The sequence below is a fragment of the Hemitrygon akajei genome, chromosome 6 (assembly GCF_048418815.1).
Source record: "Hemitrygon akajei chromosome 6, sHemAka1.3, whole genome shotgun sequence".
NCBI lineage: Eukaryota > Metazoa > Chordata > Chondrichthyes > Myliobatiformes > Dasyatidae > Hemitrygon > Hemitrygon akajei.
The window spans coordinates 15,453,673-15,473,766 of NC_133129.1; the positions used below are offsets into that span (position 1 = coordinate 15,453,673).

At 44.2% G+C, this 20,094-nt stretch overlaps 1 protein-coding gene and 1 long non-coding RNA gene across 2 annotated transcripts in view; one reads left to right on the forward strand and one right to left on the reverse strand.

Moving 5' to 3' along the window:
- poln (polymerase (DNA directed) nu) overlaps positions 1-20,094 on the forward strand; it is a 293,465-nt gene that overhangs the window by 173,482 nt on the left and 99,889 nt on the right. The window contains exon 12 of the mRNA XM_073047757.1: positions 18,733-18,847. Coding sequence (XP_072903858.1) covers positions 18,733-18,847 — 115 coding nt within the window. The remainder of the gene's footprint in view (positions 1-18,732; positions 18,848-20,094) is intronic.
- LOC140728884 (uncharacterized) lies at positions 1,296-18,489 on the reverse strand. The gene is made up of 3 exons (XR_012099199.1): positions 18,416-18,489; positions 3,271-3,557; positions 1,296-1,490 (listed from the first exon to the last, which is right to left on the reverse strand). It is a non-coding gene; the product is annotated as an uncharacterized lncRNA (long non-coding RNA).

Consider the following 20,094-nt stretch of genomic DNA (forward strand, 5'->3'; position numbering starts at 1 on the left):
GCCAGAGACATGGCCACTGTTGCTTCCCCCAGGTAGGTCTCTCCCCCCCCCCCCCAACGATACTCAAAATAGAGTACTTATTGTTGAGGCGGACGACCACAGGGGTGCTCTCCAATATCTGACATTCTCCCTTCCTTCTCCTGACAGTCATCCATTTATCAGTCTCCTGTTGTCTTGGGGTGACTACCTCCCTGTAGCTCCTGTCTATTACTGATTCACTTACCCTAAGAAGCCGAAGGTCATCGAGCCGCAGCTCCAGTTCCCTAACATGGTCTCTAAGGAGCTGCATCTCGATGCATTTGGTGCAGATGTGGCCATCAGGGAAGCTGGAAGTCTCCTGGAGATCCCACATCTGACACTCAGGGTAGGAAAGGTTAAGGGCTGAAGAACAAGGAATTTGATAGGAGAGGATAGTGGACCATAGGAGAAAGGGAAGGAAGAGGAGCACCAGGGGGAGGAGATAAGCAGGTGAGAAGTAAGAGGCCAGAGTGATTCTGATTCTCATTCTCAATATTATCATAAATGGGGGAAGTGTAACCTTGACGAATTGGCCTCTACTGATGATGAACTCATTAGCCTTCAGCCTGGAGCAGTTTTTCAGGTTTATTCCTGTTAAAATTTTACATTCTGAAGAAATGAGCCCTTTCCAGTCAATTGTTTGCATAGTTTATGTGTTTAAACTGAATGCACTTAGAATCGAAAGAGCCCTCAAGAAGGAGCAGGAACCCAGAGATTATTGATGACAAAGGTCGACTCACGGTGTTTTGTACCTCACATTGCCAGCAGTGTTTTCATTGCCTCTCATCTGTTCTCATTCATCTCTCGATGTGTGGTAGAGAGCATCCTAATTTGCTGCATCACTGCATGATACAGAAGCTCTACCGCGGTGGTCAGGGAGGCTCTACCACTGCCCAATGCATCACTGGCAACAGCCTACCCACCATCAACGACGTATATACAGCACATTGCCAGAAAAGTGACATTAACATCATGAAGGGTCTCACCCATCCTGTTCATGGACTGCTTGTCCCACTCCCATCAGGGAGGAGGCTAAGTAGCATCAGGACCACCAGACTCAAAAGCAGTTACTTTTCCCAAGCAATAAGGCTGATCAACATCTCCACCCACTAACCCACTCCTCCACAACCCCAACCACCACTACTTAATCATTTCCTGTCAGTCACCTTATGTACAGACACTCATGTGCGTAGCGTCACTTTATGGACATACAATCAATCTATGCGTATAAGTTATATATGTATTATATTTATTTTGTTTTTTACATTATAGTGTTCTTTATTTTATTGTGTTATTTTTTGTGCTGCATCAGATCTGGAGTAACAACTATTTTGTTTTACTGTTGACTGGAGATGACATTAAGCAATCTTCTCAACTTGTACTTCTATGCCCGTTTCTGCCGGGCAGGTCCACTGTAGATGCAGGTTTAATCCTGACCTTGAGTGCTGTCTGTGTGGAGATTTCCTCTTAACCTAGAACATAGAATAGTCAAGTTTATTTATATAGCACATTTAAAAACAACCCACGTTGACCAAAGTGCTGTACAGATCAGAGCAGATCACAAATACAAGAAACACAGACATAACCAACAAGGCAAACAGCTTATTGGCACAAAAGAAACAACACAAGGGCTTCGGCACAAACCAAAAATCAGCCACATCAGGATTCAAACGCTAGTGAATAAAAGTAAGTTTTGAGCCTGGATTTAAAAGAGTCGATGGAGGGGGCAGATCTGACAGGGAGGTGAATGCTGTTCCACAGTCTAGGGGCTACAACAGCAAAGGCGCGGCCACCCCTGAGCTTAAGTCGCGGGACAGCCAGGAGCCCCAAGTCAGCCGACCTGAAGGACCTGGAAGTAGAATAAAGGTTAAAAGGTCAGTGATATGGGGGGGGGGGGTAGCCCATTTAGGGCTTTATAAACAGGAGAATCTTAAAATCAATTCTGAACCATACTGGCAGCCAGTGGAGGGAGGCCAGGATAGGAGTAATATGGTCCCTCTTCCGGGCACCTGTCAGGAGCCTGGCTGTGGCATTCTGGACCATTTGCAGATGGGACAGCGCAGTGCTGTACAGCCCCTTTGGCCACAATGTTGTGCTGACCTTTTAACCTACTCCAAGATCAATCTAGTACTTCCCTCCCACATAGCCCTCACTTTTTCTTTCATCCCTGTTCTCCCTGTGTGACTTCCCCTGTGTGCTCTGAGTTCTATTTCTCTCCCACATCCCAAAGGTGTCCAAGTTGGCATATTACTTCACCACTGTAAAGTACCCTTTGCACAGTACTGTATAAAAGTCTTAGGCACATGCAAAAAAAAATCTGTAAAGCAAGGATGCTTTAAAAGTAAGGAAATGAAAAGTTTCTAATGAACAAAAATTGTTATAAAGAACAGTAAGCAGAGAAAAATGAAATCAAATCAATATTTGATGTGAATGCCCTTTGCCTTTAAAACAGCATCAATTCTCTTAGTTGTGCTGTTGTGCAGTTTTATCAGATAATCAGCTGGAAAACTTGCCACAGTTCTTCCGCAGACTTTGCCTGTCTCTCTGGCTTCTGTCTCTCCAGGCAATCCCAGATGATATTGAGATCAGGGCTCTGTGGAAGCCATACCATATGAAACCATATAAAAAATCTAGGGTGGCTAAGACCTTTGTACAGAACTGTATATAGATAAGTGATAAAATCAGAGTGTGTGATTTGTAGGGAGAATAACATGGGATTAGCGCAGTCACTGAAGAAGTCCGCTAGTGTTAGACTGTTTAACTTTTTGACTTGTGTCCAAAATGCACCTTATCCTAAATATTAATCTATCTGGAATATATTTTATTATCTGTTAATATATTAATGGTAATATTATGTTAAAGGTTTCAAGGGTACATTTAATGTCAGAGAAATGTATACAATATACATCCTGAAATGATTTTTCTTGGCAACCATCCATGAAAACAGAGGAGTGCCCCCAAAAAATGAACGACAGTTAAATGTTAGAACCCCAAACTCCCCCCAGCTCCCCCCTCCCACATGTATGCAGCAGCAAAGCAATGATCCCTCCTCCCCCACTGGCAAAACAAAAGCATCGGCACCCACCACCTCAAGCGTGAGCAAAGCAACAGCAAAGACACAGACTTGCAGTTACCCCAAAGACTATGTGTTCACCCGGTATTCGACATACCACAGGCTCTCTTTCTCCCTAATAAAGGAGAAAGAGGTGTCTCTGTTTCACAGCAAGAGGGGAGACGTAACAAAGAACTCACTGATTTATGATGGTAAAAGTCCGTTGCGTTGCTTTTTCTGAGCTCTGATCTCGGGTCTCTGGGCACATAGCCAGAGATCTTCTGTCTCCCATGCACACCGATTTCCTGCCAGGACACTGACCTTCGGTCCACCCTTCTCCAGAGCCATGAGATCCCAGAACTCTGAAGGTGAGCTAACCTCTTAGGCTGCATCCTTGGCATGTCGAATAATGGTCAGTCGTGAAATCTCTAGAGCAGCTCCCATTCCCGCAACGAACCGAAGTCAACGTGTAACTCCAGGTCAGGGTCTTCAAAAGATCCATGAAAGGGAAAAATAGAGATATTAAAGGTAAAAATAGAGCTGTTTCTGAAGATGCAAGCAAAGGAGTTGCCATTGTCTCTCCTTATGTGTTGTGTGTGAGTTATACGTACTGTGTTGTGTGTGAGTTATATGTACTGTATTATGCACCTTGGTCTGTTCCTTTGGTTACATCTAAATCTCCCACTTCTCTGTTTGATTCCTAGCTTCTGATTATTAGGGCATAACCTCGGCTGTTTCTCTTTTCACAGATGCTCCTCCATCTGCTGAGCATTCCCAGCATTTTCTGGTTTTGCTTGGTTGCTGGTCTGGCCTTGACCAGATCTGAACAGTGAGGATGGAGGAGGTTATTTTTCTGTTTCATTCAGCATATTTCTCTTTCTCTCTCACTTTCTCTCTCTCTGATTCTCTTTTCCCTCTCTCCTTTTCTCTCCGATTCTCTCTATCTCACTCTTTCCCTCTCTCTCTCCCACATGATAGCACAGCAGTTAGCACAATGCTTTACAACACAGGCTGTAAGATCAGAGTTCAATTCCATTGCTGCCTATAAGGAGTCTGTACTTTTTCCCTGTGACTGCATGGACTTCCTCTGGGTGCTCCTGCTTTCTCTTACATTTCAAAGACATACAAGTTAGGCTAGTAAGTTGTGGAAATGCTATGTTGGTGTCAGAAGCATGGTGACACTTCCTAATCTTTTCTCTCTCTCTTTCTCTGTCTCTGTCTCTCTTTTTATTTGTCTGTCTGTCTCTCTCTTTTTTTTCCGAGGGATATTTCAGCTGATATTTTAGATGGTATGAGGAGATTGGAAGATTCCATAAGACCACAAGACACAGGAGCAGAATTAGGCCATGCAGCCCATTGAGTCTGCTCTGCCATTCCATCATGGCTGATCCTGGATCTCACTCAACCCCATACACCTTCCTTTCCGCCATATCCTTTGATGCCCTGACTGATCAAGAAATGATCAACTTTTGCCTTAAATATACTCACATACTTGGCCTTCATCATAGTCTGTGGCAGAGCATTCCACTCTGTCTAACAAAAATTCCTCCTTACCTTTGTTCTAAAGGGTTGCCTCTCAATTTTGGAGCTGTGCCCGCTAATTCTGGATACCCCCACCACAGGAAACCTCTTCTCTACCCTATCTAGTCTTTTCAACATTTGGTAGATTTCAATGAGATCCCCTCACATTCTTCTAAATTCCAGTGAGTACGGGCCCTAAGCTGCCAAACCCTTGTCATATGTTAACCCCTTCATTCCCAAAAACATCCTCGTGAACCTCCTCTGGACCCTCTCCAATGACAACATATCCTTTTGGAGATATTGGGTCCAAAACTGTTGACAATACTCCAAGTGTGGCCTGACTAGTCTTATAAAGGCTCAGCATTATCTCCTTGCTATTATATTTTATTCCCCATGGAATAAATGCCAACACTGCATTTGCCTTTTTTACCACACTCATCCTGTAAATTAACCTTCTATGAGTCTTGCACGAGGACTCCTAAGTCACTCTGCACCTCTGATGTTTGAACCTTCTCCCCATTCAGATAATAGTCCGCACTATTGTTCCTTTTACCAAAATGCATTACCATACATTTCCCAACACTGTATTCCATCTGCCACTTTTTTGCCCATTCTTCCAATTGTCTTCCTGCTGCAACCGCATTGCTTCCTCTGCACCACCTAGCCCTCCACCTATCTTTGTATCATCCTCAAACTTTGCCACAAAGCCATCAGTTCCATTATCTAAATCACTGACAAACAATGTGAAATTCCTCATGTAATATGCTGTTGCATTAAAAGTAACATCAGTAGAGGGTGGTAGTGTGGCAGAATATTTTATCTGGTCTGGTGTGTTTAAGGTGGGTAGACTAAAAGGCTTGAAGACTGCTTCTGGAAACTAGGAATGCAGGTGGTCTCCGTCACTGGAAATCTTGACCATCCAACCTTGTCTGTAGCAGTTTGCCCAGAGGATCTTGTCCTGTTGAGGTCTGAGACACTTCCCTAAGACCCACTCTTCCTTGGAGGCATGGATAACTTCCTGACCCTTTTCACTCTCTCCACAGCCCTGCCCGGTGCAGTTATAGGATTGTTCAAGGTAACATAGGGAGGCAGTAAAGTCTCCTGCCAAAGTAAGCTTGTCAGTTGAGGGTGACCTTAGGCAGTGATCCGTAAGGAAGCTGAAAACAGGTTAATATTTCCCAGCGATGCACTTCCCTCTGATTGCAAAGTGCCACTGGGAGCACACATAACATGCAACAATTTGGCATATTTATGAGGTGAATGATTTTTATTGGAAAATTTTGCTCATGGACTGAATATTCATAACCCTCCAGTAACATATTCACAGGGCACATGTCTGACTACTCTGTGTAATGTGCTTTGGAAATAGCCGCACTGCTCTCTTTGATTAAGGAAATCAAGGAAACCCAACATTTGTTGTCCTCTGTGAGAACAGCTAATCAGTAGTGGGACTTAAGTGGGCTACTGATGATTACTCAGTGAAACTAAGACTGCAGGACCACCCTAAGGGTAGCCTTCTTGTTACACAACAGGAAGCCACGGACTGTCACGGTGGATTGGGAATGGGAGTGAAAATTAAAACATTTGGTCTCTGGAAATTCCCACTTGCGGCGGGTGGTGTGGAGGTGCTTGACGAAATGGCCCCCCGATATGCGACGTGTTTCACCAATGTAGAGGAGGCTCCGTCAGGGGCGCTGGACACAATAGATGACCCACCAGCAGCTTTGCAGGTGAAGTGTTGCCTTACCTGGACGGACTGCCAGGGGCTTTGAATGGAGATGAGGGAAGAGGTGTATGGGCAGGTGTGGCACTGAGGCTGCCCGTAGGCATAAATGCTGAGAGGGAGGGATGAACTGACAAGAGAATCACGGAGGAAACGATCCCTGTGAAACCGGGGGGGGGGGGGGGATGAGGAGGGGGTCTAGTGGTAGGATCCCTTTGGAAATGGCAGAAGTTGTGGAGGTTAATGTATGCCATACTCCTGGTGTAACCTTAAACTCTGTAACAGTTGTAAGCCTTACACCCTCAATAGAGTAAAAGAGTCATAGAATACTATATCATGGAAACAGGCCCTTTGGCCCATCTAGCCCTACCGAAATGTTATTCTGCCTCATCCTATCAGCCACCACTTGGGCCTCCATACCCATCCCGTCTATATAGCTATCCAAATTTCCTTTAAATGTTGCAATTGAACCTGCATCCACTGGCAGCTCGTTCCACGCTCTCACTGCCCTCTGAGTGAAGAAGTTTCCCCTCATGTTCCCCTTAAACATTTCACCCTTCATCCTTAACTTAGTTATACTCACCCAAACTCAATGGAAAAAGCCTCTTTGCATTCACCCCATCTATATCCCTTATAATCTGTATACTTCTATAAAATCTTCCCTCATTCACCAGGGAATAAAGTCCTATCCTATTCAGCCTTCTCCTGTATCAGGTATCTCCTCTGTCTGAGGTCCTCAAATCTTGCAAATTTTCTCTGCACTCTTTCAATCTTATTGATATCATTTCGGAAGGTAAATGTGACCTTTACACCCTGTATAATTGTAACCCTTGCATTCTGTTCAGTTGTAACCTCACGCCCTATATACAGTAATTGTAGCCCTTGCACCGTGGTTTCATTTGCACACTGTATGTTTGTTAACTACATCTGATACAATTGTAACCCTTTCATCCTGTACAATTGTAACCCTCACCTTTCTTTTAAACACCATTCCTTCTTTGCAACAAGGTCTCCAGTTCCACGTGTTGGCTAAATATTTGCTAAACTTACATGCTAACACCCGGTGTTCCTGTGGGCAACTCAAGCGAATAATACCTACCTGAAGAGTGCAGAGGCACAAAGCAGTAGTTTTCAGTGAACCTTACACGTTGTGGAGATTCCTGCTGACACCTACTCATTCTCACAGCCTGGCTGGTACAAAAAATATTATTTTCCCCAAGCAGTAAGGCTGATCAGTATGTTCACCCACTAACCCACCCCTCCACAACCCCAACCACCACTACTTTATCGTTTCCAGTCAGTCACCATATCTCTAGACACTCTTGTGCCTAGTGACACTTTATGGACTTACAATTAATCTACTGTATCTATATAAGCTATCATATATATTTATATTTATTGTGTTTTTTCACTTTCAATATTTTTATTAGTTTCTGCATAGAGGAATACAGAGTACAAGAAGATATATTAGTCAAAAGAAACAAAATAAATAGTACCAAATACATTGTATTAAAAATACAGTTACAATCACAAATCCCTGTATTCATAAAAATTAAATTAAATTGTAATATTGAAATATAATAATTTTGTCATACAAAAAATCTAAACCCACTACCAAAGTCAGAGCTGTTAGGAAAAGCAAGAAAAAAAGGAGAAAAATCCCTTATCATATAATAAAATATATTATTAGCCACCATCTGTATTTTACAACAAATCAAAGGTTTTGTAAATAAGTCAAAAATGGTCCCCACAATGTCTAAAAGTCTTGGCTAGATTCAATAACTGCACATTTGATCTTCTCTAAATTTAAGCATGACATAACATCCCGTAATCATTGAGCATGAGTAGGCAGAACAGCATCCTTCCATTTAAGCAAGAGCGCCCTTCTAGTTATAAGAGAAGTAAAAGCCAAAATGTGCAAATCAGGTGTCTCCAAAATAAAGTCTTTTATTTTGGATAAATCGGGTAAAAGGGTTAGGCTTAAAATTTACCATGAAAAGTATCGAGAAAGTCTGGAATACTGTACTCCCTTCCAGTATCTTTCAAGGCTCGGACATGTCCAGAGCATGTGAATTAATGAAGCTTCTCCATTATTACATCTATCACAGAAAGGAGATATATCCGTGATGCACCATCAATAACTCACGCTGAGACGTAGGAAGCGAGGTATCGGCTTTTATTGACTGGAAGAATGAACAACACTACATCCTGGGCAATGAGGCAGGGCAACAGGCCACAGTCGCCTTTATACAGGGGTCTGTGGGAGGAGCCACAGGAGCAGTCAGCAGGGGTCTGTGGGAGGAGCCACAGGAGCAGTCCAAACAGGTATATCTAGTTCACCACATTCACCCCCCCTTTGTTTTAAAAAAAGTCCCCAAGTATATTTACAGGTTAAGTCTATCAGGTGGTCGAATCTTTCACTGCAATCTACGTAGCTCCGGCTGCAATTGCACAGGTGCCGGAGGTGGTGATGGTACAGGTGCCGGAGGTGGTGATTGCACCGGAGACGGAGAGTGGGCTGGTTCTGGCCCAACTGGAGGTGTCAGGGATCCCTCGCGTGTGTGCGAGGCCCCCGGAATAGACGCGTACGAGATGCCCGGTACATGAGCGTCGTGAGGAGTCTGTGCCTAACAGCGGGGTCAGTGGCACGAACCTCCTCCAAGTATGATTGGAAGCATGCAAGCCAGAGTTCAAAGGCAAGAGTTGCTTCAGGGTCCTGGGGGTCCAAATCCAAATGTTCTGGGTGTAAAATGGTTTCCATGCTTTAACTTCCAGTCAATAAAATTGATGCACCATCAATAACTCATGCTGAGACGTAGGAAGCGAGGTATCGGCTTTTATTGACTTGAAGAATGAACAACACTACATCCTGGGGAATGAGGCAGGGCAACAGGCCACAGTCGCCTTTATACAGGGGTCTGTGGGAGGAGCCACAGGAGCAGTCAGCAGGGGTCTGTGGGAGGAGCCACAGGAGCAGTCCAGACAGGTATATCTAGTTCACCACAATCCGAATAAAAACGAGGTAGCTTATATTTAGACATGTAAGCCCTATGAACCACTTTAAATTGTAAGAGGGAATTATTGTGCTCTTATTGTGATTTTTTTTGCGATGAGGAGTAACAATTATTTTGTTCTCCTTTACACTTGTATACTGGAAATGACATTAAACAGTCTTGAATCTTGAATTCCAATTAATCTTGAACCCATCTCCAACCACTCTATAGCAGGCGATTGTCTCCTCACTGGTAGCTCCCCTTCCTGGGGAGCCACAACCCAATACAAATAGGGTGTGATAGTTAATGTAACGCTATTACTTCAAATATCAAACACCCTCATGAACCATTTGTGCCTCCTTTTCTGGTTTCATGGTCTTCAGATGATGGATAATTGGGCTTTGAGCATATTCTTAAGATGACCATGGGATGAAATTCCCTGTGTTCTTTGAGAGTGGAGATTATGATTGAACCTGCCTGGCAGACTAGACAATGTCTCAGTTCACACTAAATAGGATCTTCTGCAGCCTTGTAGATCAGCCCACAGATAATTGTAGAAACTTTACTGAAATGCTACCAACTCTCCTGTGGTGCCTGGTCTACAGCAAAGCTGTGTGTCACCAATCTTTTTCACAAATGCTCTGGATAACTGCACTCACTACCACTCCGAACTGATTTTACAACCTATGCTCTCACTCTCAAAGACTCTTCACAACTCATGTTCTCAGTTTTATTTTAATTTGCACAATTTGTCTCCTTTTGCACATTTGTTACTTGTCAGGCATTGTTTTTTGAATATTGAACATAAAACGTAAAACAGTACAGCACAGCCCACAATGTTGTGCCAGCCCTTTAACCTACACCAAGATCAATCCATATAGCCCTTCAGTTTTCCTTCATTCATCTGCCACTTATGTATAGATCTTTAAAATTTTTGCTGTATTTATTTATTTTCCTGTAAATGCCTACAAGAAAAGGCATTTTGGTAACGTGTCTGTGCTTTGATAATAAAATTTACCTTGACTTTGAAAGTTACAATACCTCAAGTTTCTGGCTCACTCCTAATGACTCGTGGGAATAAGTTTACAAAAGATGCATTGCGGGTTTCTTTAGTTTTCACATCCTCTGTCTGCTGCAGTTACACTGTCCTGGAACCGTTCCACGTTATTGTTTTCAGTGCATCTATTAAAATCTGGAGCATGGGAGCTCTTCTTCACACCAGGGGATCATTAAGGCACCTGGTATCAATGTAAGAGAGCTGATATCGCTGCAACAGCAATTTTAGTAAATTTAATTTTGTTTTTATTTAGTGAAACAGCACGGTAACAAGCTCTTCAAGCCCAACGAGCCCGCACTGCCCAGTTACACCCATGTGACCAATGAAGCTACTAACCTGTACACCTTTGCAATGTGGGAGGAAACCAGAGCACCCACAGGAAACCTGCGCAGTCACGACAGAAAGTACAAACACCTTACAGGCAGCAGAGGGAATCGAACTCCGATCACTGGCACTGAAATTTATTTTTTAATTTCATTTTATTGAGATACAGTTTGGAATAGCCCTTCTGGCATTTCGAGTGGTGCCGCCCAGCAGTCCCCAATTTAATCCTAGCCTAATCATGGGACAATTTACAATGGCTGATTAACCTACCAACTGGCAAATCTTTGGATTGTGGGAGGAAACCGGAACATCCGGAGGAAACCCAAATGGGTACAGAGTGAACGTACAAGCTCATTACAGACAATGGTGGGAATTGAATCCAGGTCGCTGGTACTGTAAAGCATTATGCTAATCACTATCCCTATGCACTATGCTACAGTGCCCTAGAATGTTATTATGGAGCACTTTACGGTACCACTTGGCTCTTTCTGCCTTTGCCCAGTGCTTTGCCTCCTTTCCCTCTGGCTATGTTGATGCTTGCTGGGACTGGAGGGCTTGAGTTACAAGGAGAGACTGGAGACTTTAAAACCTGGAATGCAAGATCTGAGGGTTATAAAATCATGAGGGGTGTGCACAGCATGAATGTTCATGGGGTAGAGGGGTTTAAAACTAGAGGACATTGGTTTGTGAGAGAGGAAAGATTTAAAGGGGATTTGAGGGGCAAATTTTCCACACAGAGGCTCGTGGGGATAAGGAACGAGCTGCCAGAGGAAGTGGTAGAGACAGATACAATGATTAGTGCAGCACTTCACAGCAGTCAGCTGTAAGATTGGGATTCGCTTCATGCCGCTGTCCGTCGGGAGTTTGTATGTGTGCGTTTTTGCCAGGCGCTCAGGGTTCCCCCCACATCCCAAAGGCTTACCGGTTAGGATCCCCTGCATGCTATGTTGGTATCAGAAACTCAGTGGCATTTGCGGGCTGCTCAGCAAAATCCTCGCTGATTTGATGTGGCGCAAATGTCACGTTTCACTGTAGGTCTCGATGTATGGGCGAAAAATAAAGGTGATCTGACATTTAAACATTTGAAAGGTGTTTTGGCAGGTACATGGACAAGAAAGGTTACAGGAAAGTTTACCGTGGCACCTGTGCATACATGGTACTGTACTTGTACGTACAGCAGTGAACTCAACTTAGTTTAGAGCATGGCTCCAAACCGTTTTTATGCCACTGTCAGCGGACCCCAGGTTGGGAACCCCTGGTCTGGAGGGCCAAAAGCAGGCAAATGGGCTGATTTCAGACAGACATTCTGGTTTGTGTGGACTAGGTGTGGCAGAGGGCCTATTTTGTGCTGTCTGACAACAAAGCCAAAAGTAAGCACATGTATCATGGAAAGAAAACATAAAGGCACTACCAGAAAACATCAAACAAAATTTGACATCTAGCTAGAGAAGGACACATTAGCATTGATGTCTAAAGTGAGGTTGTAAGGAGGAAAATAAAGAGAGAGAGTTTATGGCAAGAATTTCAAAGTTTGGCACCTTGCTTTCTGAAGGGAATAGAGCAGTAGATATCATGGATGATCAGAGACAAGAAATGGAGGAGTGCAGAGGTGCTGGAGGGTTCACAGAACTGGAGGAGGTTGCAGAGAAATGGGAAGGAATATTAAAACTGATGCTTTGATGAAAGAGGGTTCATGCAGGTGAGTCAGCACAGGTTTGAAGTTACAGCAGCTGCAGTAAACTACTTGGCCCCTTGTGCCAACCCTGCTATCCAATGAGATCACAGCTGACCTTCGACATCAGCACCACTCTCATGCACTCAGCAGGTATCTCTCAATCCCCTTCACATCCAAAATGATATGGAAACCTCCACCAGACGCGCACGAGAAGCCTGATGCAGGAAGGGAGGCTGAGACACGTGGGCGAAGATTTCCTCTTTAATCACCACTTAGACAGTCACTGAGTGGTCACTTTGTCTGGTACCCCTATACACCTGCTCATTAATACGAATATCTAATCAGCCAATCATGTGGCAGTAACTCAATGCTTAAAAGCATGCAAACGTGGTCAAGAAGTTCAGTTGTTGTTCAGACCAAACAATGAACTACAATGAACTAACATTGACCTATCAGAATAAACACAATGAACTATCAGAACTCACCCTAGCCCTTCCTGAGGGAAGCAATGCAATCAAAGAGACTTTGACCGTGGAATGATTGTTGGTGCCAGACAGGGCAGTTTCACTATTTCAGAAACTGCTGATCTCCTGGGATTTTCACACACAACAGTCTCTAGAGTTTACAGAGAATGGTGTGAAAAACATTAAAAAATATCCAGTGAATGGCAGTTCTTTGTTAATGAGAGAGGTCAGAGGAGAATGGCCAGACTGGTTCATGCTGACAGGAAGATAACAGTAACTCAGATAGCTTTGGGTTACAACAGTGGTGTGGAGAAGAGCATCTCTGAATGTACAACACATTGAACCTTGTAGTTAATGGCTACAACAGCTGAAGGCCACACTGCGTTCCACACCTATACCTAATAAGATGGCCACTGAGTATGCAATATAAAACATTATAGCGCTATACAGGCCATTCAGCCCACAATGTTGTATTGACCTTTTAACCTAAAATCAATCCAGCACTTCCCTACTTCATAGCCCACCATTTTTCTATCATACGCATGCCTAAATGCATAACATTTACAAATACATTCCATAGTTCCTATTTTGAAAAAAAAAAGCATACAATCTTCATACAGGGCATCTATTTCACTTTTCATATCTCATATTCAAAACCTGTTGAGTTTTAGCTGTGGCCTTGTCTGGACAACAGATTAGCTTCTGACCTAAACCTTCTCACCCCACACCCCTGTGCCACACTGGCTTCTGGTTTAGCATCATTTCAAAATTCTCATCCATCTCTGAGAAATCAATCCCAGCCACCCTCCTCTGTCTAACCCTGATCTCATTCAGCCTGAAAATCATCCCAGGTATAAACACGGGATTCCGCAGATGCTGGAAATCCGGAGCAACACACATAAATTGCTGGAGGAACAGGCAGCATCTATGGATAGGGATAAATGGTTAACGTTTTGGGTTAAGACTGTTTATCAGGATTGGAAAGGAAGGGTGAAGCAGCCAGAATGTGAAGGTGGTGGGTGGTGGGTGAAGAGGAGGAGTATAAGCTGGCTGAGCATGTGGTTGAAGAGTTGGAGAGCAGCAGGGATCACAGAGGGGGAGCAGTCAGTGGAGGTTTCACTGAACTCCCTTCAAAGAGAACATTTATCTTGGAACGACATACAAAATGCTGGAGAAACTCAACAGGTCACCTGTAGAGGGAAGTGGACAGTCTCTAGGTATCTGAGATAGCCAGTTCCCTCTAATTCTCTGAGCTTTCCTGAATTTAATTGTGCCATCAATTGCTATCTGGTGTCCTAAGTTTTGGAATTTCCTCCCTCAAACTCTCTCTCTCCCCTTCAAAAAGTTCTTTAAAATTTACTTCTTTGACCAAGCATTGAACCACCTCAAATAATATCCCTTCAGAAAGCATACCTTCAAGTATTGACTGATAACGTTTCAATGAAAAGACCAGGGACATTTTGCTACAATAAAGCTGCTATATAAATCAAAACTGTTATTATAATTGATGTCTCAGAACCTCGTTTGTAGTCACATACTTCATATAGTCTCAAGCCTGGAAGATACTTGCAGCCCGCTGCATAATATTGATTCCCACTTAACTCCAGTCAGTGGAACGGAAGCACTTAGCCTGATGTTGTATCAATTGTTCTGTTCTATTGGCCCTGAGACAGCGGGTTGCTGTATCCTCCTCAAACCCACCCCATAATGACGCTTTGCAATTTTCTGAAAGATGCCTATGATAGCATGGGCAAAAGTTGACACTGAGGAAATTGAAAAGGGCTCCACAACAGAATACTAAAAGCCCAAAGAATCTCTTGCTGTTGGAATAGAAAGGCACAGAAACCCCACCTCTGCCATTTGTCTGCTTTTATTTCCTCATTTTCTCTCGTTATAAACTCCTCTATTGCTTTTAAATTTGAACTTAAATTCTAGTTATCACTCTATAGTAGGGGTTCCCAACCTGGGGTCCACGGACCTCTTGCTTAATGAGATTGGTCCATGGCATAGAAAAAGTTGGGAACTCCTGCTCTATAGGAGTAATGTGAAGCAACAAACAATCTGCTGGAGGAACACAGAGGGTTGAGCAGAATCTGTGTCATGGGGGTTGGGGGGAGAAGGAAACGCAGATGTTTCAGGTCAAAAATCTGCATCTGGACAATAGAAGCCTAAAGAATTGGGCGCCATGGCAACGCAGTGTTTAGTGCGACGCTATTACAGCTCGGAGCTTCAGAGTTTAGAGTTTCAATTCCAGCAGCCTCTGTAAGAACCTCGTTCATCCTTCCCGTGAAGTGCCTGGGTTTCCTCTGAGTGTTCTAGATTCTTCTCACATTCCAAAAATGTACCGGTTAGAAAGTTAATTCCGCCCACTGAGTTCCTCAGTCAGCTCCATCATGGGCACTAGCCTTCCCAGCAGAAAGGACATTTTCAAAAGGCAATGTCTCAAAAAGGCAGCATCCATCAATAAGGATCCCCATTACCCAGGACGTGCCCATTTCTCAATACTACTTCAGAGAGGAGGTACAGGAGAGCGAAGACAATCTCTCAACATTTTAGGTACAGCTACTTCCCTTCCGTCATCATATTTCTGAATGGACAATGAACCCTTGTACACTACCTGGTCCTGGTGTGGCCTCCTGTATATCGGTGAGACCCGACGTAGATCGGGAGACCATTTCGCTGAGCACCGGTGCTCCATCTACCAGAAAAAGTGGGATCTCCCATGGCCACCCATTTTAGTTCCATTTTCCATTCCCATTCTGACATGTCAGTCCATGGTATCCTCTACTGTTGTGAAGGAGGCCACACTCAGGCTGGAGGAGCAACTCCTCATATTCTATCTGGACAGCCTCCAACTTGATAGTATGAACATCGATTTCTTGAACTTCTGGTAATGCACCCCCCCCTCACCATTCCCCATTCCTATTTCCCTCTCTCATTGTATCTCCCTACCTGTCCATCACCTCCCTCTGCTGCTCCTCCCCCTTTTCTGTCTTCCATGGTCTTCTGTCCTCTCCTGTCAGACTCCCCCTTTTCCAGCCCTGTATCTCTGTCACTGATCAACCTCCCAGCTCTTTACTTCACCCTTCCCTCCCCAACTCCACTTCACCTATTACCTTGTGTTTCTTCCTCCGCTCCCCTCCCCTTCTTACTCTGACTGCTCTCTCTTTTTTCCAGTTCTAATGAAGGGTCTCGGCCTGAAATGTTGACTGTACTCTTTTCCACGGATGCTGCCTGGCCTGCTGAGTTCCTCCAGCATTGTGTGTGTGTTGCTCGGATTTCCAGCATCTGCAGATTTTCTCTTGTTTGTGATTACACCACGTCAATTTTTTTTGCTCTGTTTGCAATGCTTATTTAATTTATATATAGATATGTTTCTTTTTTGCAATTTATAGTTTACTTATTATTATGTATTGCATTGTACTGCTGCTGAAAAACAACAAATTTCATGACATATGCTGGTGATGTTAAACCTGATTCTGATTCATAGAGTCGTGCTGTTTATATAGTATGCAAACAGGCCCTTCAGCCCATCTCATCCATGCAGGCCAGGTTGCCTACCTGAGCTAGTCCCAGTTACCTCGTTGCCTACCTGAGCTAGTCCCGGTTACCTCGTTGCCTACCTGAGCTAGTCCCAGTTACCAGCAGGACCTTGAGAAAAGCAACTATGATCTGCGCAAAGCTATCAAGGCTGTGAAACAACAATACAGGGACAAGATTGAGTCAAGATTGACAACGAATAGCACACGTGACTTGTGGCGAGGGTTGCATACCATTACAGACTTCAAAGCCAAACTTTGTGGTGCCGCCAACATCGCGTCCTCTCCCCCAGATGAGCTCAATCACTTTTACACGCGGTTCGATGTCGCTAACTCTCAGCCTCTGAGGAAAGACACCGCAACAACCTGCAACCTGGTCATCTCTGAGGCTGAGGTACGCAGGTGTTTCCAACGAGTGGACAGTCGCAAAGCTGCGGGACCAGACGGCATCCCAGGGCGAGTACTCAGGATGTGCGCAGCACAACTGGCAGGTGTGTTTGCAGTAATTTTTAATCGTTTCCTCTCCCAGTGTAGAGTGCCCTCCTACTTCAAATTATCCACCATTGTTCCTGTACCAAAAAAGACCAAGGTAACATGTCTGAATGACTGGCATCCTGTCGCACTACAATAATAAGCAAGTGCTTTGAGAGGCTTGTCAAGGATTACATCTGCAGCTTGTTACCACCCAAGCTGGACCCCCTACAATTTGCCTATCGACACAACCGATCGACAGACAACACAATAGCCACTGCTCTACATACTGTCCTTGCACATCTGGAGATGAAGGTTGCTTATGTGAGAATGCTGTTCTTGGACTACAGTTCAGCATTCAACACCATAATTCCATCCAGGCTTGACAGGAAGCTCAGAGACCTCGGCCTTCACCCTGCCTTGTGCAGCTGTCAGATCGCCAGCAGGTGGTAAGAGTGGGCTCCCTCACCTCTGCCCTTCTGACCCTCAACACAGGAGTCCCTCAGGGCTGTGTACTAAGTCCTTCCTTTACTCCCTGTATACCCATGACGGTGTCACCACCCACAGCTCTAATCAGCTAATTAAATTTGCCGATGACACTACATTTATTAGCCTAATCTCAAACAATAATGAGATTGCCTACAGGGAAGAAGTCATCTCTCTGACACAGTGGTGTCAAGAAATCAACCTCTCCCTCAAAGTCGTGAAAACAAAGGAGCTGGTTGTGGATTACAGGAGGAATGGAGACGGGCTAACCCCTATTGACATCAATGGATCTGGGGTTGAGGGGGTGAACAGCTTTAAGTTCTCACGACGTCTGTACACACCAGCTGTGTGGTGAAAAAAGCACATCAGCTTCTCTTTCACCTCAGACAGTTGAGAAATTTTGGTATGGGCCCCCAGATCCTAAGAACTTTCTACAGGGGCACAATTGAGAGCATCCTGACTGGCTGCATCACTGCCCAGTATGGAAACTGTATCTCCCTCAATCGCAGGACTCTGCAGAGAGTAGTACAGACAGCCCAGCACATCTGTAGTTGTGAACTTCCCATGATTCAGGATATTTACAAAGACAGGTGTGTAAAAAGGGCCCGAAGGATCATTGGGGACCCGAGTCACCCCAACCACAATCTATTCCAGCTGCTACTATCTGGGAAATGGTACCGCAGTATAAAAGCCAGGACTGACAGGCTCTGGGACAGCTTCTTCCACCAGGCCATCAGACTGATTAACCCGCACTGATTTGAGTGTATTTCTATGTGACATTAACTGTTCTATTTATTATAAATGATTATAAGTTACTATGATTGCACATTTAAACGGAGACTTAACGTAAAGAATTTTACTCCTCATATATGTGTAGGATGTAAGAAATAAAGTCAATTCAATTCAATTCTATAAACCTTTCCCATGCATATATCTGTCTATGTGTCTTTAAACACTGCAATTGTACTCATCTCTACCACTTTCTCTGGCAGCTCGTTACATATATTCACCAGCCTCTGTGTGAAAAGAACTGCCCCTCAGATCCCTTCTAAATCACTTCCCTACCCTGGGAAAATGACTTCGGCTACTCACCTTATCTAGATCCCTTGTGCTTTTCTGAACTCCTGTAAGGTCACCGCTCAGCCTTGTATGCTCCAGGAAATAACTGTTGGTTACAGATGAATAGTAAGTCCTAGCTTAACCAACCTCCCATTATAACCTCAGCCCTCTAGTCCTGGTAATATGCTCATAAATCTTTTCTTGAGCCCTCTCCAGTTTAATGACATCCTGCTGTGTATAGAGGTAAAGTAGCAGAGCCTGGGGAACAAGTTCCTAAGATGCTTCTGGTGTATAACACTTAATCACCTCCACCACCTCCAAATAATTTACGACTTTATATTTTGTTACAGACTTTTCCCACATCGAACTGCGAATCCTCGCACACCTCACCTCAGACCCAGAGCTGCTGAGGCTGTTCCAGGAACCAGAGCCACCTGATATCTTTACCAGCCTTGCTTCTCAATGGTAGGTGAACAATATCCTTGCCACAAGTGTTCATATTGGAACATCTTGTTGGAAGTCAGCTGATTGCAGATCAGCGAAGGTGCGACCTACACCTTTTCTGTCATCCTATCACAGGCACACATGATTCAGTACCACAAGATAGTGTCACTCCTGTTTAATGCATCAAAACCATCCCACAGGAGAGCAGGCAGAGTGCTGCTATTGGCATCAGAAAGTTGTGAGTGAGAGTCCTACACTGGAGACTTCAGACCAGATTCTTATTTCTTAAAAGTTAAATATTAGCTTTATTTGTCACATACACATATACATTGAAACATATAGTGAAATGTGTTGATTGCATCAAATCAAATCACTGGTGGTTGTATTGGGGTAGCCTGCAAGTGTCACCATTCTTCCAGCACCAACATAGTATGCCCACAACTTGGTTGGAGGAACAACACCTTATATTCGGGTCTGGGTAGTCTCCAACCTGATGGCATGAACATTGATTTCTCTAACTTCCATTAATGCCCCCCTCCCCTTCTTACCCCATCCCGTATTTATCTATCTATCTATCTATCTATCTATCTATTTATTTATTTATTTATTTACCTGCCCACCCACCCTTTTTTCCTCTTTTTTCTCTCTCTCTCTTTTTTCTCCCTCTGCCCCTCTCACAATCACTCCTTGCCTGCTCTCCATCTCCCTCTGGTGCTCCCCTCCCCCTTTCTTTCTCCCTAGGCCTCTGGTCCCATGATCCTTTCCCTCCTCCAGCTCTGTATCCCTTTTGCCAATCAACTTTCCAGCTCTTAGCTTCATTCCTTTCCCTCCTGTCTTCTCCCATCATTTCGGATTTCCCACTCCCCCTCCCACTTTCAAATCTCTTACTATCTCTTCTATCAGTTAGTCCTGATGAAGGGTCTCGGCCCGAAAAGTCGACTGTACTTCTCCCTATAGATGCTGCCTGGCCTGCTGTGTTCCACCAGCATTTTGTGTGTGTTGCTTGAATTTCCAGCATCTGCAGATTTCCTCGTGTTTGCATTTTTCCACACTGTATATTTTTGGACTGTGGGAGGAAACTGGAGCGCCTGGAGGAAACCCTCGTGGTCATGGGGAGAACGTACAAACTCCTTAAGGGCAGCGGTAGAAATTGAACCCTGACCTTACAGCTAGCACTGTAAATTGTGACACTAACCACTGCACCACTGTGCTGCCCCATTGAGTTTTTAGTTTCATTGAGTTCATAGAGGAATACTGCACAGAAACAG